The 21,196-nt window shown below is 43.8% G+C and overlaps 1 protein-coding gene across 4 annotated transcripts in view; it reads right to left on the reverse strand.

Moving 5' to 3' along the window:
* Gria1 (glutamate ionotropic receptor AMPA type subunit 1) overlaps positions 1-21,196 on the reverse strand; it is a 355,061-nt gene that overhangs the window by 140,404 nt on the left and 193,461 nt on the right. For all 4 annotated transcript variants that reach the window (XM_070019368.1, XM_070019365.1, XM_070019367.1 and 1 more), the window contains exons 6-7: positions 5,702-5,863; positions 3,199-3,366 (exon numbers count right to left, since the gene is read on the reverse strand). In XM_070019368.1, the coding sequence (XP_069875469.1) occupies positions 3,199-3,366; positions 5,702-5,863 (330 nt within the window). The remainder of the gene's footprint in view (positions 1-3,198; positions 3,367-5,701; positions 5,864-21,196) is intronic.

A 21,196-nucleotide genomic window follows, 5' to 3' on the forward strand; every position in this document is an offset into this window, starting at 1 on the left:
CCCTGCCCCCAATACCTCCCACCTCCCACCTCCGTCTTCCTGGAGTGCCCAGGGCTTCCAGGATGTGGAATCGTTAATATTCTGAACAACTCCCTGGGTGGCAGGCAGGGGCAGGCTGGCTGGCTGATTATCTCTACTCTGCTGCTATAGGGAAATTATGGTGGGTGAGGGTGAGAGGTGTGGGTACACAGATAATGCCCAAGGCCATGGGCTCCCTGGAGGGCCGGGCCATAGCACTGGAGTCTCCCCTGCTGGGCTGGGCCTTTGAGGTTTCAGAGCAGTCAAGTATAAGGAATGTGTTCACTAAATGTGGGTCAGGAGTCTTCTTTTAACCACAGGCCAGCTGTATAATTTTAGGATGTTTAGACCCTCTCTGAAGCTCAGTTCCTCGGTATTGATAAAACACAATTAATAAAATGCGCTTCTTCACAGTGCCAGATTGAAGATTCAGTGAGATAATTCATGTAAGTGCTTAAGAGCCTTTTATATAGTAAGCTTTTTAACACATCGTAGTTATTATTGCCTTTTTCTTTTTTCTAAGAATTTGACTACCTACGTGTTCACCTTCAAGGCAAACTATGCTGGGACTTCTGGGCCAAGTTCTCAGACAGGCATTAGTTAGATAATAAAGTCCTCTGTGTGTGTGTGTGTGTGTGTGTGTATGAGGACTCTCCCTTGAGAGTCTCCGACTCTCAGTGGATCTGAGCTCTAGACATTTATCACTTGAGCCTTGGGTTCCAAGGATTGGATCTACCCAGTATCTTTGTACACAGTTGCTCCATCAGGTGGGGTGACTATTTCAAGAGATGACCTGGAAGGTGAGCTGGCTGAGTAGTGGCTGTGACCTATGTAGAAGGCCCCCTGAGGTCCGTGCTTGTGAGTCAAGACCCCTGTGTCAGTAGAATGGGCTTGGATATCTTCCCACTTGAACCAAATATTTTGAAAATGAAAAATCACCAGATGACACACAGAACTCTTGATTTAAAGATACGAAAAGCAATGGGTTAGTTGGAAGCCACAGTCTTACGACCAACCTGGATTTTTTTGTGCTTTTCTTCACGGAGACTGAAGGGAGTCTATGGTGGTCAGCCTTGCTTGTGTTTCTTTCAATGACCCCATTTCTCAACACTCAGCCAGAGAACAGTCAGGCTGCTGATAAAAAGCTGCCACATATTTGTCCTGGCTCCACAACAAAATGAAAGAGGCCATTCTTTCTTTGACTTCGGATAACTGCTTCCTCTCTAACCCAACAAGGTGAGAAGCAGGAAGTACATTACCACCAGAAAGACTGAGATCGATCAGAATAAAAATAAAATTGGACTCTTAAGAGTTCTTGGGGTCAGCTGAGACTTGGGAGCATGTCTCTCCCAGGCTCCTCACTCTCATGGATAAAGAGAAGGAGGTTCACAGGGGAGTCAGATGAATGAATATTTCAAGGTTACTGAGGGAGACTTGGAGCCTGGATGTCCCGCCTCCTAGCAGGGAGTCCAGATGTCTGCCTCCTGGTTGAGTCTGGATGTCCTGCTTCCTAGCAGGGAGTCCAGATGTCCCGCCTCCTGGTTGGGAGCCCGGATGTCCCACCTCCTGGTTGAGAGTCTGGATGTTCTGTCTCCTAGCTGGGGCCCAGATGGCCTACCTCCTGGTATAGAGCCTGGTATGCCCCACCTTCTGATTTGGAGCCTGGTGTCCCACCTCTTGGAATAGAGTCTGGATTGCCCACCCCCCTTCCATATGGAGCCCAGATGTTCTGTTTCCCAGTTCAGAACCTGTCTGGTCACTCCTCATTGCCTTCTGGGCTTCATCTCTGTCATGGTGGGAAGCTGGAAAGCCAAGTGCAAATCCCTGGGTCCATTTGAAAACAGAGTCACACTGCAAACAGAACCTGTCTGGACGGTCAAGTCTGGAAGAGCATTTTAAATAGGCTGGGGAGAAGAGGGGGTAGGCAATCATTCTGGAAACAGCCTGTGTCTGCCATCACCACCTTTTGACCTGTGAGCCTGCTTGCATGGAATAGGCTAACCATGGCTGCTAGGAGCCCTTCTTAGCATGCTCCTGCTGGGCGTTAGCAGGGCTTCTGTTTTATTTTATTCCAAAAGACAGAACCACGCAGAGGCTCTCTGTCAGGGCTGAGTGGGAACTTGTGAAGTTCTTTCTAACCCCTTTCTCCAGGTGGTGAACACTGCCAGAATTGTGCCCATGTGGTTGGAAGACAGATGGGAATACTTAATACATGTTGCTCTCCATTCCTCCCTCATTTGGAAAACCTTTTCTTTCCCTGGGAGGCCAAATTGACCTTATGTTGAATGAAATCTTAAAAATAGAGCTAGTCTTACCTAGACAACTCCATAAGCTGGGGAGAATAGGTCCTGAGGGACATTTGCACCAAAATATCTCACCCACATGCCATATGCAGCCCTCACCCCCACCATCAGGAGTTCCCAGAGGCCTAATACAGAGCTTGGCACTGGCAGATTGAGAATCCAAGCCTTGGCTTGAAATTCTTCTATAGACTCCCAGAAATTTCTAGGAGCTCCAAGAGTGAGAAAGCAGTGGGCAAGTCTCCAGAACCTTCTAAACCAGGGATATTAAACACACACCCACGTATACTTTGTCGCATCCTGCTTCTGCAGCAGACATATCACTAATTGAATATTTATACTCTTCCCTGTGGTGTATGGATTTGGCCTCAGACTCCTTTGCATAACCAATCGATTTGAGTGAGCATGACCATTTCTAGTCTTATTATTTAACTAAATGTAAAAAGAAAAGAAAAGGAAAAGAATTGATGATTGCATTGTTGAGATGCAAGAAAGTGTCAATAAGAAGGGCCAGGAAACCCACTTAAGGTCCAGAATTGGGCCTAGAGAACAAAGAAAAAGAAGACAAAGTCCAGGGAATGCTAACAGACCTCACAAAATCCATCTTTGTGTATCTCAAGTTCTCTGTCTAAATATGGATATCATTGACTTTCCTTTTCCAGCTTCATGTCTAAGCAGAAAGTAATAGATGTTGTATCACAAGGAATTACACATTATTCTTTTATTACTTTCACGTGAGGAGGTTTTGGGTGTTTTGCAGCAGTACATTGGTTATTTCAAACTTCAGACCTTCTCTTTCATTTTAAACAGCTGCCTGAACTCCATGCAAAGTCTTCCTAGCAGGCTCCTATGTGGTAGGAAAACCATTTGCCAGCCTTACCTGCTGCAGGGCTCTCTGGATATCAATGCCCTGGCCCCAGGGAACAGCTGGATTAGCAAGACAGTCTCCGGCATTCCCCCGGCGGGAGATATCAATCCTCTGTCTTCGTAAGCTCTGGAAAGCCTCAGCCATCACCTTCACTCCATCATAAGTGAGAGCAGAGGTATACTGGAGGGGGGAATACAGACAGTTAGGTATCAGAGAGCCCTGCCTGGAAGATAGGAAGGGGAACTGTACTGGGAATCTTGCAATAGGCCAGACACACTGGCCAGCATGACCTTACTGAATTGTGAAGGTTAGCATGGCAAGGACTGACTTCCAGAGAGAAACCAGAATTCAAGAGTTTTGTGTGCAATGTAAATATAATATATATGTATATATATATATATATATACACACACACACACACATACACACACACACACACACACACACACACACACACACACACACACACACACACACACACACATTCTTCACAAGCTATTGGATCCAGGGGGAAGAAATGCATCAATTAAATACAACACAACTGCAGGCCAAATGTATGGAAAACCATTGGGTTTCCTCCACATTATTGCCCCAAATTGGGAGTCAAGGAGAGCTGTTGACCGCCAACATTCCTTGTCAATAGTAAAAGAGAAAGTATTTCCCAGATGAGTGAGCTTTTGATTCATTGGACAATAAGAGACTCACAGACATCCCTGTCCCATTTGACTTGGAACCATGATCCTCAACATACCCGCCTCCTGAATAGCTAGGGTTTGCAGGCATGAAGCACTGACATCTAGCTTCCTCATTAAAAACAACAACAACAACTTTATACTTGGAAACTGGGCGTGGCATTAATTAATTAATTTCTATGTAGTTCACTCACTGCTTTAAAGTTCTTGGGAAGTTTGAGTGCCTAAGCTCATACTGAAATACATCCCATTCTTGAAGAGTTAAGTCAATCTGATTCACCACAGGATAGAAAGCATTTTGGTTCGATGGCCTGCACTGTACAAAAAGAAATCAACCAACCAACAAGGAAATGTTTGCCAGGGTTCATTTTGTCCCAGATAACACACTTGGCCACAGGATCCTTCTCAGCAGAGTTCCACACATACACTGCCACACTGTCTGATTTGACTTGCTATCTTCATTCCAACACATTCTCAAATAACCAAGAAAACAGATTCTAGCTGCAGGATGTAGAGCTGCATTTCTGGGACAGGAGAGGCAGGATCTCTGCCTGGGAATGGCTAGCTGACTTGAAGGTAGAGATCTGTTGGCCAATCCTCAGGTAGATTTTTTAGAATTTTGGCTAGGGACATTTAGCTTACAGAATAAGAGCCACCTCATGGAGATTCCATCTGTAGAGATATAATCAGGGCCAGGAATGTGGCTTATTGGTACAGTGCTTGTCTAGCATGCATGAAGCCCTGGGTTCGATTCCTCTGTGCACATAAACAGAAAAAGCTGGAAGTGGCACTGTGGCACAAGTGGTAGACTGCTAGTCTTGAGCAAAAGAAAGCTCAGGAACAGTACCCAGGTCCAGAATTCAAGCCACAGTACTGGAAAAAAAATTTCTCCAGAGCTATGCAATATGGTATCCCTGCCCAGAATAGAGATAGCATTTTCTAACCTCCCTTAAAACCAACTTAGCGTACGCTTTTTGTTTGTTTGAGGGTAGGTTTTAATAAGCACAGAACAGGTACTAGTAACTTCTGAGAAAAATAATGATTATAATTATTATTATTAGTGTGTGTATGTGTATGTCTGGGGGGAGGGAACTGGGGACTTGAATTAATCCTAGCTACTTAGGAGACTGAGATCTGAGGTTCATGGTTCAAAACAAGCCTGGGAAGGAAAGTCTATGAAACTCTTATCCTCAATGCATCACCCTAAAGCCAGAAGTGGAGCTGTGGCTCAAGTGGTAGAGCACCAGCCTTGAATAATATAAACTACAGGACAGTGCCCAGGCCCTGAATTCTAGGCTCCAGTACTGGCACAACAAAAATGTAATAGAGCCAGCTGACCATGAAATGAGACTTCTAAAGCCATGAGCTAAAGTAAAATTTTCTTCCTTTAGTTGATCTGCACAGGTGTATTGTCACAGGGAGGAAAAGTAGTGACCACATGCTGAGTAGAATGCTGACTGAATGGGTTTGATTTTAAGCCGCCCTGTTGGGCAATGAGGGAGCAAGCCCGAGGCTGAGCATTGTGGAGCCAATAGAAGCAGCCTGATTATTTGCTGATCATGGAGCCTTATATGGCTGTGGATTGCTGAGTCTTAGAATTTTGTTTACACGAGAGAAAAAGAACAAAATATCTCTCCCTTTAAAAAGCATGATCACTTAGGTCATCAGGGCCTTGCAACTACATACGATGTTCATGGATATTGCAAGCCAGCCTGTTCCTTTGGTGATTCCATTCTTTCCCAAAGGCCAATGCTTCCTATGAGTCATTGACAAGTGGAGAGGCCAGGTTAGTCCCTTGTTGGCCCCTCCTATTGCCCCCTTACCTTAGGCCTCTTCCAGTCCACACGAGTGTGATCTCTAGCATCGCTGTTCTTCCACTGTTGCATGATTTTGGCTGGGATGGTGTCCGTGTAGTTTACCAGCTGGAACCCTGTCACATTTGCACCGCTCTCCTTGAATTTATTTAGGTCGATGTCCATGAAGCCCTGTGGAAGGAAGGGAAGAGGAAGGAGTCTGAGCAGGTAGCCTCAGCAAGATAACTTATTCAGGTGGCAAAAATCACACATTATTTTCTGTCCCACTCCCCAAAGTAAAGCTAACCTAATGGAGACAACTGCATCACCCTCCTCAACTTGATTATCACTGCTGTGGGCAAAGTTAGCATGGTGGCCAGGATTCTCAGCAGGGGTAGAATTCAGCATCACAAGTCACTCACAAGGCTACCTTGCTCTGGGGAAATCAAGAGGTTGGGGAGACTAAGCCATAGATGAAGCTTATCAAGTGAGTGACAGGGGTGATCAGTTGCAATTCTTAGGATGATAAGAGTACAGAAGAAAAACTGCAAACCTCACCGGGCACTGGTGGCTCAGGCCTGAACTCTTAGCCGCTTAGGAGGCTGAGATCTGAGGATTGTGGTTTGAAGCCAGCTTGGGCAGGACGGACTGTAACCCTCTTACTTCTAATTAACTACAAAAAATAAACAAATAAAAGCCAGAAGTAGAGCTGTGGCTCAAGTGGTAAGAGGCTAGCCTTCAGTAAAAAAAAAAAACCCAGGAATAGCATCTAGGCTCTGAGTTCAACCCCTAGGGCCACAACAACAATAAAGAAAACACCCCAGCAAATCTCAAAGGAAGGCATTGATTCACAACCTCCTTCTATCACATTTTGTGTGTGTGTGTGTGTGTGTGTGTGTGTGTGTGTGTGTGTGTGTGTGTGTGTGTGTGTGTGTGGTCAGTCGTGGGGCTTGAACTCTGGTCCTGAGCACTGTCCCTCAGCTATTCAGCTCTTCAGCTCAAGGATGGAGCTCTACCACTTGAGCCACAGCACCACTTCTGGTTTTCTGGTAGTTTATTAGAGATAAGTGTCTGAGGAACTTTGCTGCCCAGGCTGGCTTTGAAGCACAATGCTCAGACCTCAATCTCCTGAGCAGCTAGGATTACAGGTGTGAAACACTAACATCTAGCTCCTTCTCCCTTTGGAAACAGAGACATCTGAAGTCCATTGAGGGGAAGTTCTTTGGGATCCTTAAGGTCCCCAGCAAGTCTGTTCAAGGGACCAGATTCTGAAGGAAGGCTCCAGCCCTCTTCTTTTTATTTATTTATTATTTTTGTTTGTTTATTTGTTTTTATTGCCATTTGTGGGGCCAGAATCTGGGCCCAGGCACTGTCCCTCAGCTTTTCAGCTCAAGGCTAGCACTCTACCACTTGAGCCACAGCTCCACTTCCCGCTTTTCCTGCTTATGTGGTGCTGGGGAATAGGACCCAGGGCTTCATGTGTGCAAGGCAAGCACTCTACCACTGAACCACCTTCCCGGCCCCAATCCATCCCTCTTCTAAGCAAGGCGCTGGGTCTGTTCTACTTTGACAAGGCTTGACTAATTCTAACATGCACGGAGGATTCTTTACTGAGAATGGATATATTTCTGTTTCTAATTCAATGAAATCCACTCAGACTCATGATACTCCCAACCTAAAAAGAAGCATTTTATTTACAGAATACATTCAGAAATATACAGTACTTTCCTACCTATGGTCTCATTTACTTTATCCCTTTATAAAGTATGATGTACACTATGTATTTGTCAGATAAAAGAACTGGAGGACTGGGAGAATCATCTTGCTCAGGTGATCAGTAGAAAGGTAGAAAGCCAGTTGTAGGGCTTGAACTCAGGATCTAGGCACTGTTACTGAGCTCTTTTGCTCAAGGCTAGTGCTCTACCACTTTGAGCCACAGCACTACTTCTGGCTTTTTGGTGGTTCATTGGAGATAAGAGTCTCATGGATTTTCCTGACTGGACTGGCTTTGAACTCCACTCCTCAAGATCTCTTCCTAGGATTACAAGCATAAGCCACCAGGTTCTGGCTACTGTGTTCTTTCAGAAAATTTCCTCCCTACCTCCCTTGCCCACTCCCTTTTTTCACCCCTCCTTCTCTCCCTCTCCCACAAATGCACTATTTGTAAAATGTTTTGGTAACTTGCTCTAGGAGGGTCAAATTCTTCCCTTCATGGATCTGATCCTATAGTGGGACACACTAGAGACAATAAACAAATGACAGTGTAAATGGACAGTGCCGTAGAGTTCAGTGGCACGTATTCTTGGGGGAGCAGAGTCCTATGAAGAGACAATCAAGTGGGCTGGGGGAGAAATAATCAAGATTAACTTCCCCGAGGGCTGTGGCTGGCACCTGAATCTCAGTGATACTGCTTTCAAGAAAATGCCCAGAGACTGGGCAGTGCTAGATTTGTTCCAGAAGCAGCAAAGAGGCTAGTGTGACTGTAAATGCAGGTGAGAATGATCGAGGGGAGGGAGGAAGGCTGGGACAGAAGACCAAATTGGATTGTGAGGTGCCTTTTTCTCCCTCTTCCTCCCCTTCCCTCCTTCTTCCCTCTCTACACTCCTTCCTTCCCCTCCGTCTTCTTTTCTTCTTCCTCCTTCTTGGCTTCAGTATCAGAATTGATTTGCTTGAGGTTTCTTTTCCATCTACAATCCTATCCAATGCAGGATCATAAATTACAGGCCTGTTTGGGTCCATGGTTTGGGGGGCCATGACCATGAGAATCTTGATAAGAGAATTGAGAGGAGAAGAGGGAGAATTCTAGTGGATGGAGGAGCCCATGGATGGCAGCCCAGAGGCCCGATGCTGCTCTAGCTGGGTCTTGGCCTGCCCAACGCCCTGTTTCTCGGGACTTCATCACATTCTCATCTGAGACAAAGGACTTCATGATGCAAAAAAGCATTGGTTTCTACCTGTGCTTCTCACATGCTATGATCCTTGTATGTTTCTACACTAGACGTAAACCAAGCTCACTCATACTCAGCCTTTGTTGCTGCTGTTCTCTGCCTGGAAATGTAATTTCTGTGGCTGATTCCTTTCCATTTTTTTTCTTTTTTTTGATCTGAGCTAGAATATCATCTCCTTGGGATGGTCTAATTGATCTCTTATCTGGAAAACCAACTTTCTTTCCTCCCTCCCTTTTTTCCTCCCTCCCTCCCTCCCTCCCTTTCTCTCCCTTCCTTCCTTCTCCCTTCCTTCCTTCCTTATTTTCTTTTTTTTGGGGGGGGGTCCGGTCGTGGGGCCTGAACTCTGGGCCTGGGCGCTGTCCCTCAGCTCTTCAGCTCAAGGCTAGCGCTCTACCACTTGAGCCACAGCGCCACTTCTGGCTTTTTTCTTTTTGCTTATGTGGTGCTGAGGAATCAAACCCAGGTCCTCAGGCATGCAAGGCAAAGATGCTGAGGAATCGAATCCAGGGCCTCAGGCCTGCAAGGCAAGCGCTCTACCACTGAGCCACCTTCCCAGCCCTCTTCCTTTCTTTCTTTCTCTTCCTTTGGTGATGATACTGGGTCTTGAACAACTCAGGGCCTGGGATGATCCCCTAGCCTTTTCTGCTTTAGGCTGGTGATCTACCATTTTGAGCCACACCTCCACTTCAGGCTTTTTGCTGGCTAATTGGAAATAAAAGTCACATGGGTTTTTCTGCCTGAGCTGGCTTCAAACTGCAGTCTTTATATCTCACTCCTGGGTAGGTAGGATTATAAGCAAGAGCCACTGGAACTTGACGGCTGTGTTGTCCTCATCTCCTCCTCCTCCTCCTCCTCCTCCTCCTCCGCCTCCTCCTCCTCCTCCTTTCCTTCATCCTCCTCTTCTTCCTCTTCCTCCTCCTCTTCTTCCTCTTCCTCCTCCTCCTCCCCTTCTTTCTCCTCCTTCTCTTCCTCTTCTTCCTCCTCTTCCTACTCCTCCTTGGCTTAAATATAAAAATTTATTTGCTTGCAGGTCTGGAAGCTGAAGTCCAAGATCAAAAGTCTGGCAGAGTGACTTTTTCTTTATTTTCCTTTGAGGTTTTAATACTTTATTCTCATGAACAAGGATGAAACTATTTTACAAAATGTACTACCTAATCTTGTCTTTAGAAGTACTTGAAAGAATATATGTTAGCATTCCCTTGATGACCTCTAATTATTGTTTAGATCAAGAATTTCTAATTCAAATGGTAAAGAGGAAGTAGATTTACCCTCCCACCTGAAACGACCAAAATGCAGGAAAAAAAAAGTCTGCATGAAATCACTGAGTCAGTTAAGAAAGCATTGCAATCCTTTAGAAACAAGACACTGAGCATGCGAATCTGCTTACTGCCATGAAAGAGTTTTCAGGGCATGAGGCATTGAGGGGAAACTTAGGGACTGGGCTGGATATCAGCAGGCTCCATGACTTAAAGACAAGATATAGAACTGAGCTGGGTGCCAGTGGCTCACACCTGTAATCCTAGCTACTCAGGAGGCTAAGATCTGAGGATCAACAGTTTGAAGCCAGTCTGGGGAAGAACAGATTGTGAGACCCAGCTCCAATTAAGCACTGAAAAAAAAATTAAAAAGCTGAAGTGCATCTGTGGCTTAAGTGGTAGAGCAGTAGCCTTGAGCAAAGAGCTCAGGGACAATGACCAGGCCCAGAGTTCAAGCTTCAGGATGGGTACACACACACACACACACACACACACACACACACACACACAGAGAGAGAGAGAACTGAGAGTCTAGGTGTTCCTGGAGTGGAAGGTCACGGAAATAAATCCCCTGTGTTAGGATCTGAACAATCAGTTCTTGTCTTGTCTGGTACAATAGACACTACTGCTTGCTATGTACTGCTGTTTTCATGTTCTATCCTAATCACAAACACCTGCTACCTTCACTTCCATACAGGCAGGGACGCCAGCCACAGGCCCAGAGGGAACTCACCACCAAAGACAGGTGGGCAATTAGTAGGCATGCATGCCAGCAACCTCTTGCCTGAGTGCATAACCAGACATTTAGAGACTCCTAGAGGTACTGAGCTTCTGCAGCCTGAAACCTAAGTATGCATCTTAATGATGCATCCTTTCTTTCTTTTTGTAGGTGGGGTGGGGTTGTTTCCAGTCCTGGGGCTTGAACTCAGAGCCTGGCCTTTATCCCTGAATTTTTTTCATGTAAGGCCGGTTACTCTACAATGCGAGCCACACCTCCATTGCTGGCTTCTTTAGTAGTTTATTGGAGATAAAGGGTCTTGAGGACTTTCTTTCCTCAACTGGCTTCAAACAGTGATCCTCAGGTCTCAGCCTCCTGAGTAGCTAGGATTACAGGTGTGAGCCACTGATGCCCAGCTATCTTCTCTTCTCAACTGTTGTGTTTCTCTACGGTGTTTCTAGGATTGACAACTGAATAAACCCTGTGTATAAGAATCTTGGTTTCAGATCTGGGAGAGGATAGTTTAGTGACTCTCCCAAATCCAGTCCAGCCAATTTGATCTCAATGCCTGCTAGAGCATCTCCAGTGTATTTGTCTCTACTCCTTTGTCGCTGTCCTCTCTCCTCCCATTGGAATGGCAGCTACTGACCAGGGGGACATGTGTGTCTTATTCACTGAGATATCTTAAAACCAAGCACCTAGAAGCATGGTTGGCAAAGAGCAGACAGATGTTCAATACATATTTGCCAATGAAATGAATGAAAGCTAAGACTTTTTCCTCAAGCCAAAAGGGTATCAAGAGATATTGTATTCATAAATGGCAACTCCTTTATACAACTACTTAAATATAGTACAAATAAGGAAGGAAGGAAAGAAGGAAGGAAGGAAAGAAGGGAGGAAGGAAAGAAGGGAGGAAGGAAAGAAGGAAGGAAGGAAAGAAGGAAGGAAGGAAGGAAGGAAGGAAGGAAGGAAGGAAGGAAGGGAGGGAGAGATGGAGGGAGGGAGAGATGGAGGGAGGGAGGGACTGGAAATGTGTCTGACAGGCAGCTATGCCTGGGGGTGCTTTTAATAGGTTGACAATAGAAATTCCAGGTTGAGATGAACGGATTGCTACAGTTTGGGGAGCATAAAGGTCATGGCAAGCGGTTACTAATATAAAAGCAGAAATTAGGTGTCCCTATCCAACCTGCATTTCAAGATGCTTTTGCATCTAAGAACACAGCCATCCACCGCTGGTTAAAAGCAAGAACACAGTCAAGAGATTATTTTTTCCCCATCCCCTTTAGAGACTTTAAAAAAGAACATCTTGTTCATAACTATTGAGAGAATAAAATGGAAATGATCTCCCACAGTCAAATTCTGTCACTTGGAAATCTGTAATAAGCTCCTGGGGTGCTCTGTGTGTGTGTGTGTGTGTGTGTGTGTGTGTGTGTGTGTGTGTGTGTGTGTGTGTGTGTGTGTGTGTGTGCGCTGACTTTCCATCTTGAGCATATCTGAGGCCAAAAGAAATGGCACTTGGCTTGCAACATTGGTGTTGCTTGACTCTAGTCACCAGAATGTCTGATTAGAAGATGGGTGGAAGCTGAGCACCAGTGGCTCATGCCTATAATTCTAGTTACTCAGGAGGCTGAGGTCTGAGGATCATGGTTTGAAGAGCCATGATGCACAGGAAAGTCTGTGAGACTCTTATCCCCCATTAACAACCAGAAAACTTGAAGTGGAGCTGTGGTTCAAAGTGGTAGAAAGCTAAAAAAAAAAAAAAAGATTGGTAGAACCAAGCCTCCTTTACACTTAATCAAGCTGATCCCCCAACTTAACTCCCCCAATAACCTAGAGAAGGTCCAAAGCAAGAATGATAAAATGAGCTGAGCTTATATCTACGATGCTAAACTAAATGCATCACCATTAGAGGAGATAACTTGAAGAGAGTGTATGTTCATCTAAATAGCTGACATCCTCCAGTTTTGTGCTGAAAAATCACAATATTGAATGCTACAATGTCCTTCATCACTAAAAAATTCATCTTTTATAGTTACTGGGCTTGGTGTTTTTTAACCCACAATGTAGGAAAATGGACTCTGCTGATATTGAAATGTTCTTGATTAAACTATTAACTCTTTGCCTACTTTATAACTAGAACAATCAACTCATTCTATCCCTCCACCTCAGTACTCGCATTAACAGGATTAATTAAATCATTTTTAGTTTCCTTTGCCATTTTATTAATAAAAGCCTGGGGGGAGGGCAAATGTTTGGTAATTGTGCATTCTTCTTAACCTGCTTTATTCATGCTATTAATTATTTAGTGTTGTTTAAAGGACATTATGTTGTTAATTTTATTCTATTAAGATTCTAACTATGAAGCTTAATCATTGTTACTCTCAGTTATTATTTTAAAAAATGCCCTCTCAATGCTGAGAACATTATTTTATGCATGATGACTGCTGACTAAGAATGAAATCAATCCACCATGTTTCTTATTCTTTCTTTTTTTGTGCTTGTTGTGGGGCTTGAACTTAAGGCCTGAGAACTGTTTCTGAGATTTTTTTTTCTCTCAATACTAGTGGTCTACCACTTTGAGGCACAATTCCACTTCTGGCTTTTTCTGTAGTTAATTGGAGATGAGAACCTCACAATCTTCCTTGTTGGGGCTGGCTTCTTGAACCACAATCCTCAGATCTCAGCCTCCAAAGTAACTAGGATTACGGGCATGGACCATGAGTGCCAAGCTCTGCCAGATTCTTAGAGAAGGTAGATCTCCTAAGCTCACTGACTCCCTAACCCTGGCACCAGGGTCATTCTGCTTCTTGCAAAATGACCATTTTCTGAACCAAAATGGAGCTCGGCAACTCCCAGAGTTCATTCTTGGAACTATCAGGTCACCATGTCCCTGTCTGCTTCTTCTGCACCTCTGTCCATTCCATACTGTCCACTCGTGACTACAGACGGGTCTGTGGGAGGGATGCACTGCCTGCCAGCCAGCAACCCTCAAATCAAAGATGGGCTGGTTGAGGAAATATAGGCTCCTGATGTTAGTCCTGGACCCATGGAACACAGGACAGCTGGGGTCTTTCATCAACCAGGAATCCCTCACAACCGACATTTTGTAGATTTCTGTATTTTGACAAAATGCTACTCCTGGGGAATTAAAAACAAACAAACAAACAAAAACACCAAAATCCAGGTTCCATAAATTGAAGTGATGAAGAATCCCAACCTCATTCAGGAGAGGATACAGGGAATCCCATAAGATGATTCATCCTTCTAATGAGATTATGGTAACACCGGAAAATAAAATAAAGAGACAGAGACAGGTGACTTGAGGTATGGCCAACTCAATTGGGCTATCCCAACACAGAAAAAGTTTAGACTATTTGCATCTAAGGTGGACAAGATTAGATAGAACAGGTGGTTGCTAGTTATTTTAGAGCCTTCTGTAATGTTTGGGTTTTTTTTCTCCAATATAATAGACATGTATACTATTACAAAGTATGAAAGATCCCAGAAATTCTAACGGACCTTCTGGTGAGGACTCAATTGCCAAGTTGTGGATGTGGGAAGTGTAGCAGTGGTAGGACAAAGAGGAAGAGTCCTTGCGTTTACTGAGGCTTTGTTATCTGTGAACAGAGACCCAGCTCAACCTGTTATCTCTAGGCTGGGAATGAATGGTAGGACTTGAATACAGCATCCCTCATAAGAATAATGAAAAATGACAATAAGAATTAAAATACCATTTAGCATGCCCTATATAAATATATCCCAACCACCCTGAGGATGGGGTGGGGAAGTTGAGGTTATGACTATAAAAAGCAATCAATTTGAGTTAGCTAAGCATTGGTGGCTAGCAGCTTTAATCCTAGATGAGATTCAGGGGACTGAGATCTGAGGATTGCTGTTTAAAACCAGCCTAGGCTGGGTGCTGGTGGCTCACACCTGTCATCCTAACAACTCAGGAGGTTGAGATCTTCTGAGGATCCTGGCTCAAAACCAGCCTGGGCAGGAAAGTCTGTGAGACTCTTACCTCCAGTAAACACCAGAAAACCATAAATGGAGCTGTACCTCAAACTGGTGAAGCACTAGCTTTGAGCAAAAAGAGCTCAGAGACAGCACCCAGGTCTTTAGTTTAAGCTCCACGGAGAACAAAACAAATTAAAAAGAAACAGCTAACAAAATGCTGAAACAAGGATACAGGCTGACCCATTGTAACAATGAGATGTACAAGACACTATGTTGAAAACGAACTTTACAACTTGGTGGATGTGTGGAGATGGGGAGGGAAGGGACAGTAGGGGAAAAACAAAGAAGGGGTAACAATGCTTGATAGGAAGTGTACTCACTACCTTATTCATGTAACTGTAACCCCTCTGTACAGTATCTTTACAATAAAAATACACATTAAAAAATCAGCCTAGACATTGAAATCCAAGAGACTCTTTTCTCAAACTAACCAGCAAAACAAAACAAAACAAAACAACAACAACAAAAACCCACCACAGAACTGGAGATGTAATTCCAGTGGTAGAAAGCAAACTTCTAGACAAAAAGCCAAGGGAAAATGAGAGATCCTGAATTCATTTCTCAGGAGAGAGTGAGCAAGAATAAGAGAGCAAGAGAGCCCGAGAGAGAGAGCGAGAGCGAGAGAGAGAGCAAGAGAGAGAAGGGGGGAGAAAGAGAGAGGGGAGAGAGAGGGAGACCCTAGGTTTATTTACTTATTCCCCAGCTCTTATCTTAAGTCAGCAAACCTATTCCCATGATCCTGACTCATCCTCTCCATAGTCAGACCTGAACAATCAGCACTGTGCATGTCTGTGTTTGATGAGCAAGGGGGCACCCATCCATCCCAATCTTCTCTTGACACAGTGTGGTTCAGAGACTTCTGAAAAGTCCCTAGCAACCACACACCAAGTGAAGATTCAAGCAGTGGTGTCACCATACCATTTGTTTCCTTCACCAGACTGTTACATTGCCCAGCCAGTGGAGAATATGGGAATGAAGATTTAGAATGATGGCCCCACATTACCCCAGCCAACCTCAGATTGTGAGGGACACGGTAAATAGCCTACAATAAATGTCTCACTTTGCCTCAACAGAGACCTTGAACAGCCTTCTGCCTTGAAGAATTAGGGGTGTTAAATGTCTCTCAGCAATTTTTGGTTAGGTTGTTTAGGTGTTTCTTAAGCCCATTTGTGTTTTTTTTCCTCCCTAACATTGTAGCACCCACTTCCATACTAGGGCTCAACAAACTTCTGTGAAAGGTCAAGTTATAAATGTATTATGCTTGGTAAACCATTGCCACTGGTCATGACTCCTGACTATAGCATGGCTGTTACCAGGGACGATAGTAAATGAATGAGCATCATTGCAAAGAGGGTGTAGGGTTGGACACTGAAATGTAATTTCTTATCATTTTCCCATTACAAAGTGTCATTGCATTGATGTTTTCTAATGACTTAAAAACAATAAAACCATTCCTAGCCTAGTGCCCTTGGTTCACACCTATAATCCTATCTACTCAGGAGGCTGAGATTTGAGGATCATGGCTCAAAGTCAGCCTGATCAGGGAAGTCTATGAGACTCTTGTTTCCAATCAACTGCTCATACAAAGCTGGAAGTGGTGCTCTGGCTCAAGTAGTAGAGCACTAGCCTTGAGCACAAAGAGGCTCAGGGACATTGCCCAGGCCCTGAGTTCAAGCCCAAGGACCAGCACAAAAACAACAACGAAAAAACCAAAAACAATAAAAGAAATCTAAACCATTCTTTGGCCATGAGCATACAAAATCAAGCAGTGAAGCATATGCCATGGAAGACAGTTTGCTAATGAATGATCTGTACAAAAGCAAAATTTTCTCCCTCTCCTCCTCCCTCCCTCCCCTCCCTCCTTCCCTCCCTCCCTCCCTCCCTCCCTCCCTCCCTCCCTCCCTCCCTCCCTTCCTTCCTTCCTTCCTTCCTTCCTTCCTTCCTTCCTTCCTTCCTTCCTTCCTTCCTTCCTTCCTTCCTTCCTATCCCAGAGCTAGAACTCAGGGCCAGGGTACTCTCTATTAGCTTTTAGCTCAAGGTTGGTACTCCTGAAATATATCTCCACTTCTGACTTTCTGCTTGTTTGTTGGAGATAAGAATCTCATGGAATATCTGCTCTGGCCGGTTTTGAAGCTAGATCCTCAGATATCAGCTAGTATTACAGGCACGAGATAAAGGTGCTCAGCTAAAAGCAATGATCTTAGAGAGCTGAGTCAAACCCTTCATTGTAAAGGGAGGGAAACTGAGGCTGGCTAGAGACCAGCTGAGCTTAAAAATCTATATTTTTTTCCTGCTTTTTTTTCTGCCTCCTTTCTGTACACACTGTAGGTGGCAACATAATGCTTGCCAGCCATTTATTTAAGTAGAATGACTAGAAGTAAAAATGCCCAATTAGGTAAACTGCTTAATGCACCCACTGCATTTATTATGTCAATTATAATTTTCAAAGGATTAGAATGAAAAGGCATTTTAAGTAATTATGATATCCTAAAGAGATGTTTAACACTGTAACTCCATTGGACATGCTTTCGTCTGGCTGTGGAGATGGGTAGAATGTTTTAAGGATCCTGAAGAGGCTCTGGGCCATCATTATGACGATTAATTCTCATGCATGCCTGGAAACAAAAGAACTGCTGATGTGTCATTACTGGTTCTTTCACCTCTTCAAGCCTCAGTTCTTTGGCCTTTTAAAATATTCATATAATAAAAAGGGGATTTTTACTTATCCACCAGGAAGAATAATGTTATGTCATTTGCAGGGAAATGGATGGACCTGGAAAAAAATTATGTGAAGTAAGTCTGGCTCAGAGAAACAAAGAACACATGTTTTCTCTGCTATGTGGAAACTAGATCTAAATTATTAGCATAAATAAAATATACATACATATATGGTTATATGTATACATACACAAGCAAATTGACAAGTATAAACATACACAATGGTGGAGTCCAGTGGTCAAATGCCTTTGAATAATTAATTTACCATTTAACAAAAGGAATACTAGGAAGCTGAAACATGTTTTGTCAGGGGAAAGTGAGGGCAAGAAGAAGGGTGAGGGGAGAGATAAAAGGAGAGAGGATGGGTGGGCGAACACAGTCATAATATTCAGTGTTCACCTGGGAAAACGTAACCAGGTAATTGAGAGGATGGGTGGAGTGAGTATGGATGTGCAGAGAATGATGCAAATGGTGAAATGGATCAACAAGCATTGTATAAAACACATGAAAATCAAAACAACATTGAGATACCACCTCACCCCAGTTAGAATGGCTAGAATCAAGAACTAATAACAACAGATGCTGGAGGGGATGTGGACAGAAGGGAACCCTACTGCATTGTTGGTGGGAATGTAAACTTGTTCAACCACTTTGGAAAGCAGTATGGAGGTTCCTCAAAAGACTCCACATAGAGCTCCCCCATGACCCAGCAGTCCCACTTTTGGGCATTTACCCAGATGATCACAAACAAGACCATACTAAAGCTACCAGCACAACAATGTTTATGGTAGCATTATTTACCATAGCTAAGATATGGAACCAACCTAGATGCCCCACAGAAGATGAATGGATCAAGCAAATGTGGTATATATATGCAGTGGAATTCTATGCCTCCATCAGAAAGAATGACATTGCCCCATTTGTTAGGAAATGGAAAGACTTGAAAAAAATTCTATTAAGTGAAGTAAGTCAGGCCCAAAGAAACATAGTTCCTATGGTTTCCCTTATTTGCAATAACTAGTATATGTCTGAGACAAGCAGAAATGGTCAGATAAGTTGAAGTTGGCGAAATGAACCCCAAGATAAGGACACAAGTGGTTTTTTCTTTCTTGGTATTGTTTCTAACGTATTTATAAAGTGATTGTTTTGTTGCTTTGTATGTCCCTCCCCCACAGTATAATCCCCGTTTTCACTGTATTTGATGTTGTTATAATTTGTGGAGGGGAAGGGAAAAAACAAATTGTTTAAATAGGGATACAGATGGACCCATTGCAACAATGAGATGTACAAGAAGTTATGTCAAAAAACGAGCTTTACAACTTTGGGGGGGGGGTTGGGGAGGGGGAGGCCCGGGGTTGGGAGGGAGATGGGAAGGGATGGGAAGGGGAAACAAAGGAGGAGGCAACAATGCTTGACAAGAAATGCCCGCATTACCTTGCCCATGTAATTGTAACCCCTCTGTATGGCATTCTCACAATTAAAAAAAAAATCTGATCTAGAGCTAAAAAAAAAAAAAAGCATTGTACTCACAAACTGACATGTTAAAGCAAGATCCTTTGGGCAACTACTTAAAAGACATTATTATTATCATTATTATTTTGGTGCCTGTCCTGGCACTTAAAGCCAGGGCCTGGACACTGTCCCTAACCCTTCCTTTTGTTCAAGGTGAGTGCTCTACCACTTGAACCACAGCGCCAATTCCAGCTTTGTCTGAGTAGTTTATTGGAGATAAGAGTCTTACAGACTTTCCTGCCCATGCTGGTTTCAAACTATGATCCTCAGTTCTCAGCCTTCTGAATAGCGAGGATTACAGGTGTGAGTTACTAGTGCCCAGCTATGGGACTCTTTCAAGAGGTCACATACCAGCTGCTCAACCCTCATCCTCCTTCGAAAGGACATCACAGCTGGCAGAAGGAAGAAGGAACATCCACTATTGCTGGGGGACAGGGCCAAGGAAGAACATTTATTAAATACATTTTGGAACAATAGGAAGGTATGCTCCCTCTCCCCAGCCCTTTGACATCTGGAAGAGGTATACATAGACCAAATCAAAGAACTTGCACTTTATATTGTGAAAGGCACAAGTAGAACCTGTCAAGTTCCCTCCAATTGTCAGAGGAAAATTGTAAGATGACAGCTTCATGAAAAGAAGAGTCATAGGGAGGTTTAATTGGGAAATTCATATTATATTAGAAATGCTTACAAAACAAAGAAAGTAGAGATGGCCAATCTAAAGGTAAGAGAAGAAATGAAGAATGCTCAGATGTAACCATGGGTGAGGGGTGGTGTCAGATTTTGACCAACAGAATAATGATCGAACATGCACTGCATAGCAGATAGTGTCTAATGCACAGTCCTTACATTATGTTATTTCATTCTCATGACAGTATCGTGAAAGGAGTACTGTTATCTCCATATGCAAATTAGACATTTGGAAAACTAAGTTTTTAACAAATGGAACAGCTTCTGCCCAATGTTACATAAATAATAGGACAGGGACCTTAGTCCTGACAAATAATAAGACTTGAGGGGATGTGTTCTAACCTTTGGCTTCTGACCTTCCAGGCCAGCCAGTCATTTCCATGTACCTCCTGTTCTGAAAAGAAGACAGGAATGGGCTGGATCTTTATACAAAGAAGGAAGGAGCAGCAGGTTTCCAGGAGGCCCAGGGTACATGTCCTCAGGATCTTTGATCTATGCTGCAATGTGAACCATTGAGCCTTTTACTTCAAACCCTCTTCTTTGTCTTGTCCAGGTTGCCCTTCTCTCCTGTGAAGTTGTGAATCCTGACCATCTCCTACTCTATGCCAGGGTCCATTCACAATGCCTGGAGCATGGAGTATGTTTACAACATACTAGGGGATGCAGGAACAGAAACTCACCCTTTCCAGCATTTTCCTACACACTTCCTATTGTCATCCTTTAAACTCAGCTTTTATCTTATGGACCAGTAAGATCTTTATTTTTTAATGGACGTGTGTGTGTGTGTGTGTGTGTGTGTGTGTGTGTGTGTGTGTGTGTGTGTGTGTATTATATTGTGAACTACATCATAAAGAAAAATGTCAGGAAAAGGGTTTCAGGGACAGCCATATAAGTTCTGTCTTAGGTTTGAACCTCATGAGTCATTTTGTCCTCGAGAAAATTTCTCAACCTCTTACAGACACGAAAGACCTTATTGATCTACAAAATAAGAGCATCTGCTAGATCAGTGGCCTTCCACGCTAGGTCCCGGTCATAGGCAGTTTTAGAGATGAGTATGTTGAATAGAGGAAGGTCAGGAGGACCATGTCCTACATCCTTACTTCTCCTCATTCACAAAAGCATCTCTTATCGTCATCTGCTTTAGATACTAGGCCTCTGCCCTAAGATTCCCTTGGAAAACAGAACTTCAAACTCAAAATGTAGAGAGACTTCCGAGCTAGTTGCTTTCTCTCCCGAGGGCCCTGCCAGCTTTGATTGATGATTCTGTGATCACACACAGGTGTGTGCACATGAATATGGATCTACGGGAATCTGTGGAATAGTCTCAAGCAGGGGACTTAATTGCGTCTTCGAATACTCATGTCACTGCATAAAATCCTATGCATTTTTCTATTTCAGCCATGTTAGCCAAACAAACCTGGAAGGTAGCCTCCACTTCTATAATCCCTGCTAACACACAGGCTTACCCAGCTCCCCACCATGGTAGCTGTGCTTGTGTCAGCAAATAGATACAATGTCCATACTCAGGGAGAAAAAGCATTGGTGTGGAATTATCCAATCACCTTGGAAAGCAAGAGCCAGGTGCTCAGATAATAGGTTATCTAACAACCACCTAACAGACTTAGCTAGCTGTCTGTGACAGGTATGTGGAAATCCCAGCAAATGG

Source organism: Dipodomys merriami, unplaced genomic scaffold, assembly GCF_024711535.1.
Source record: "Dipodomys merriami isolate MVZ:Mamm:240054 unplaced genomic scaffold, mDipMer1.0.p SCAF_130, whole genome shotgun sequence".
Classification (NCBI taxonomy): domain Eukaryota; kingdom Metazoa; phylum Chordata; class Mammalia; order Rodentia; family Heteromyidae; genus Dipodomys; species Dipodomys merriami.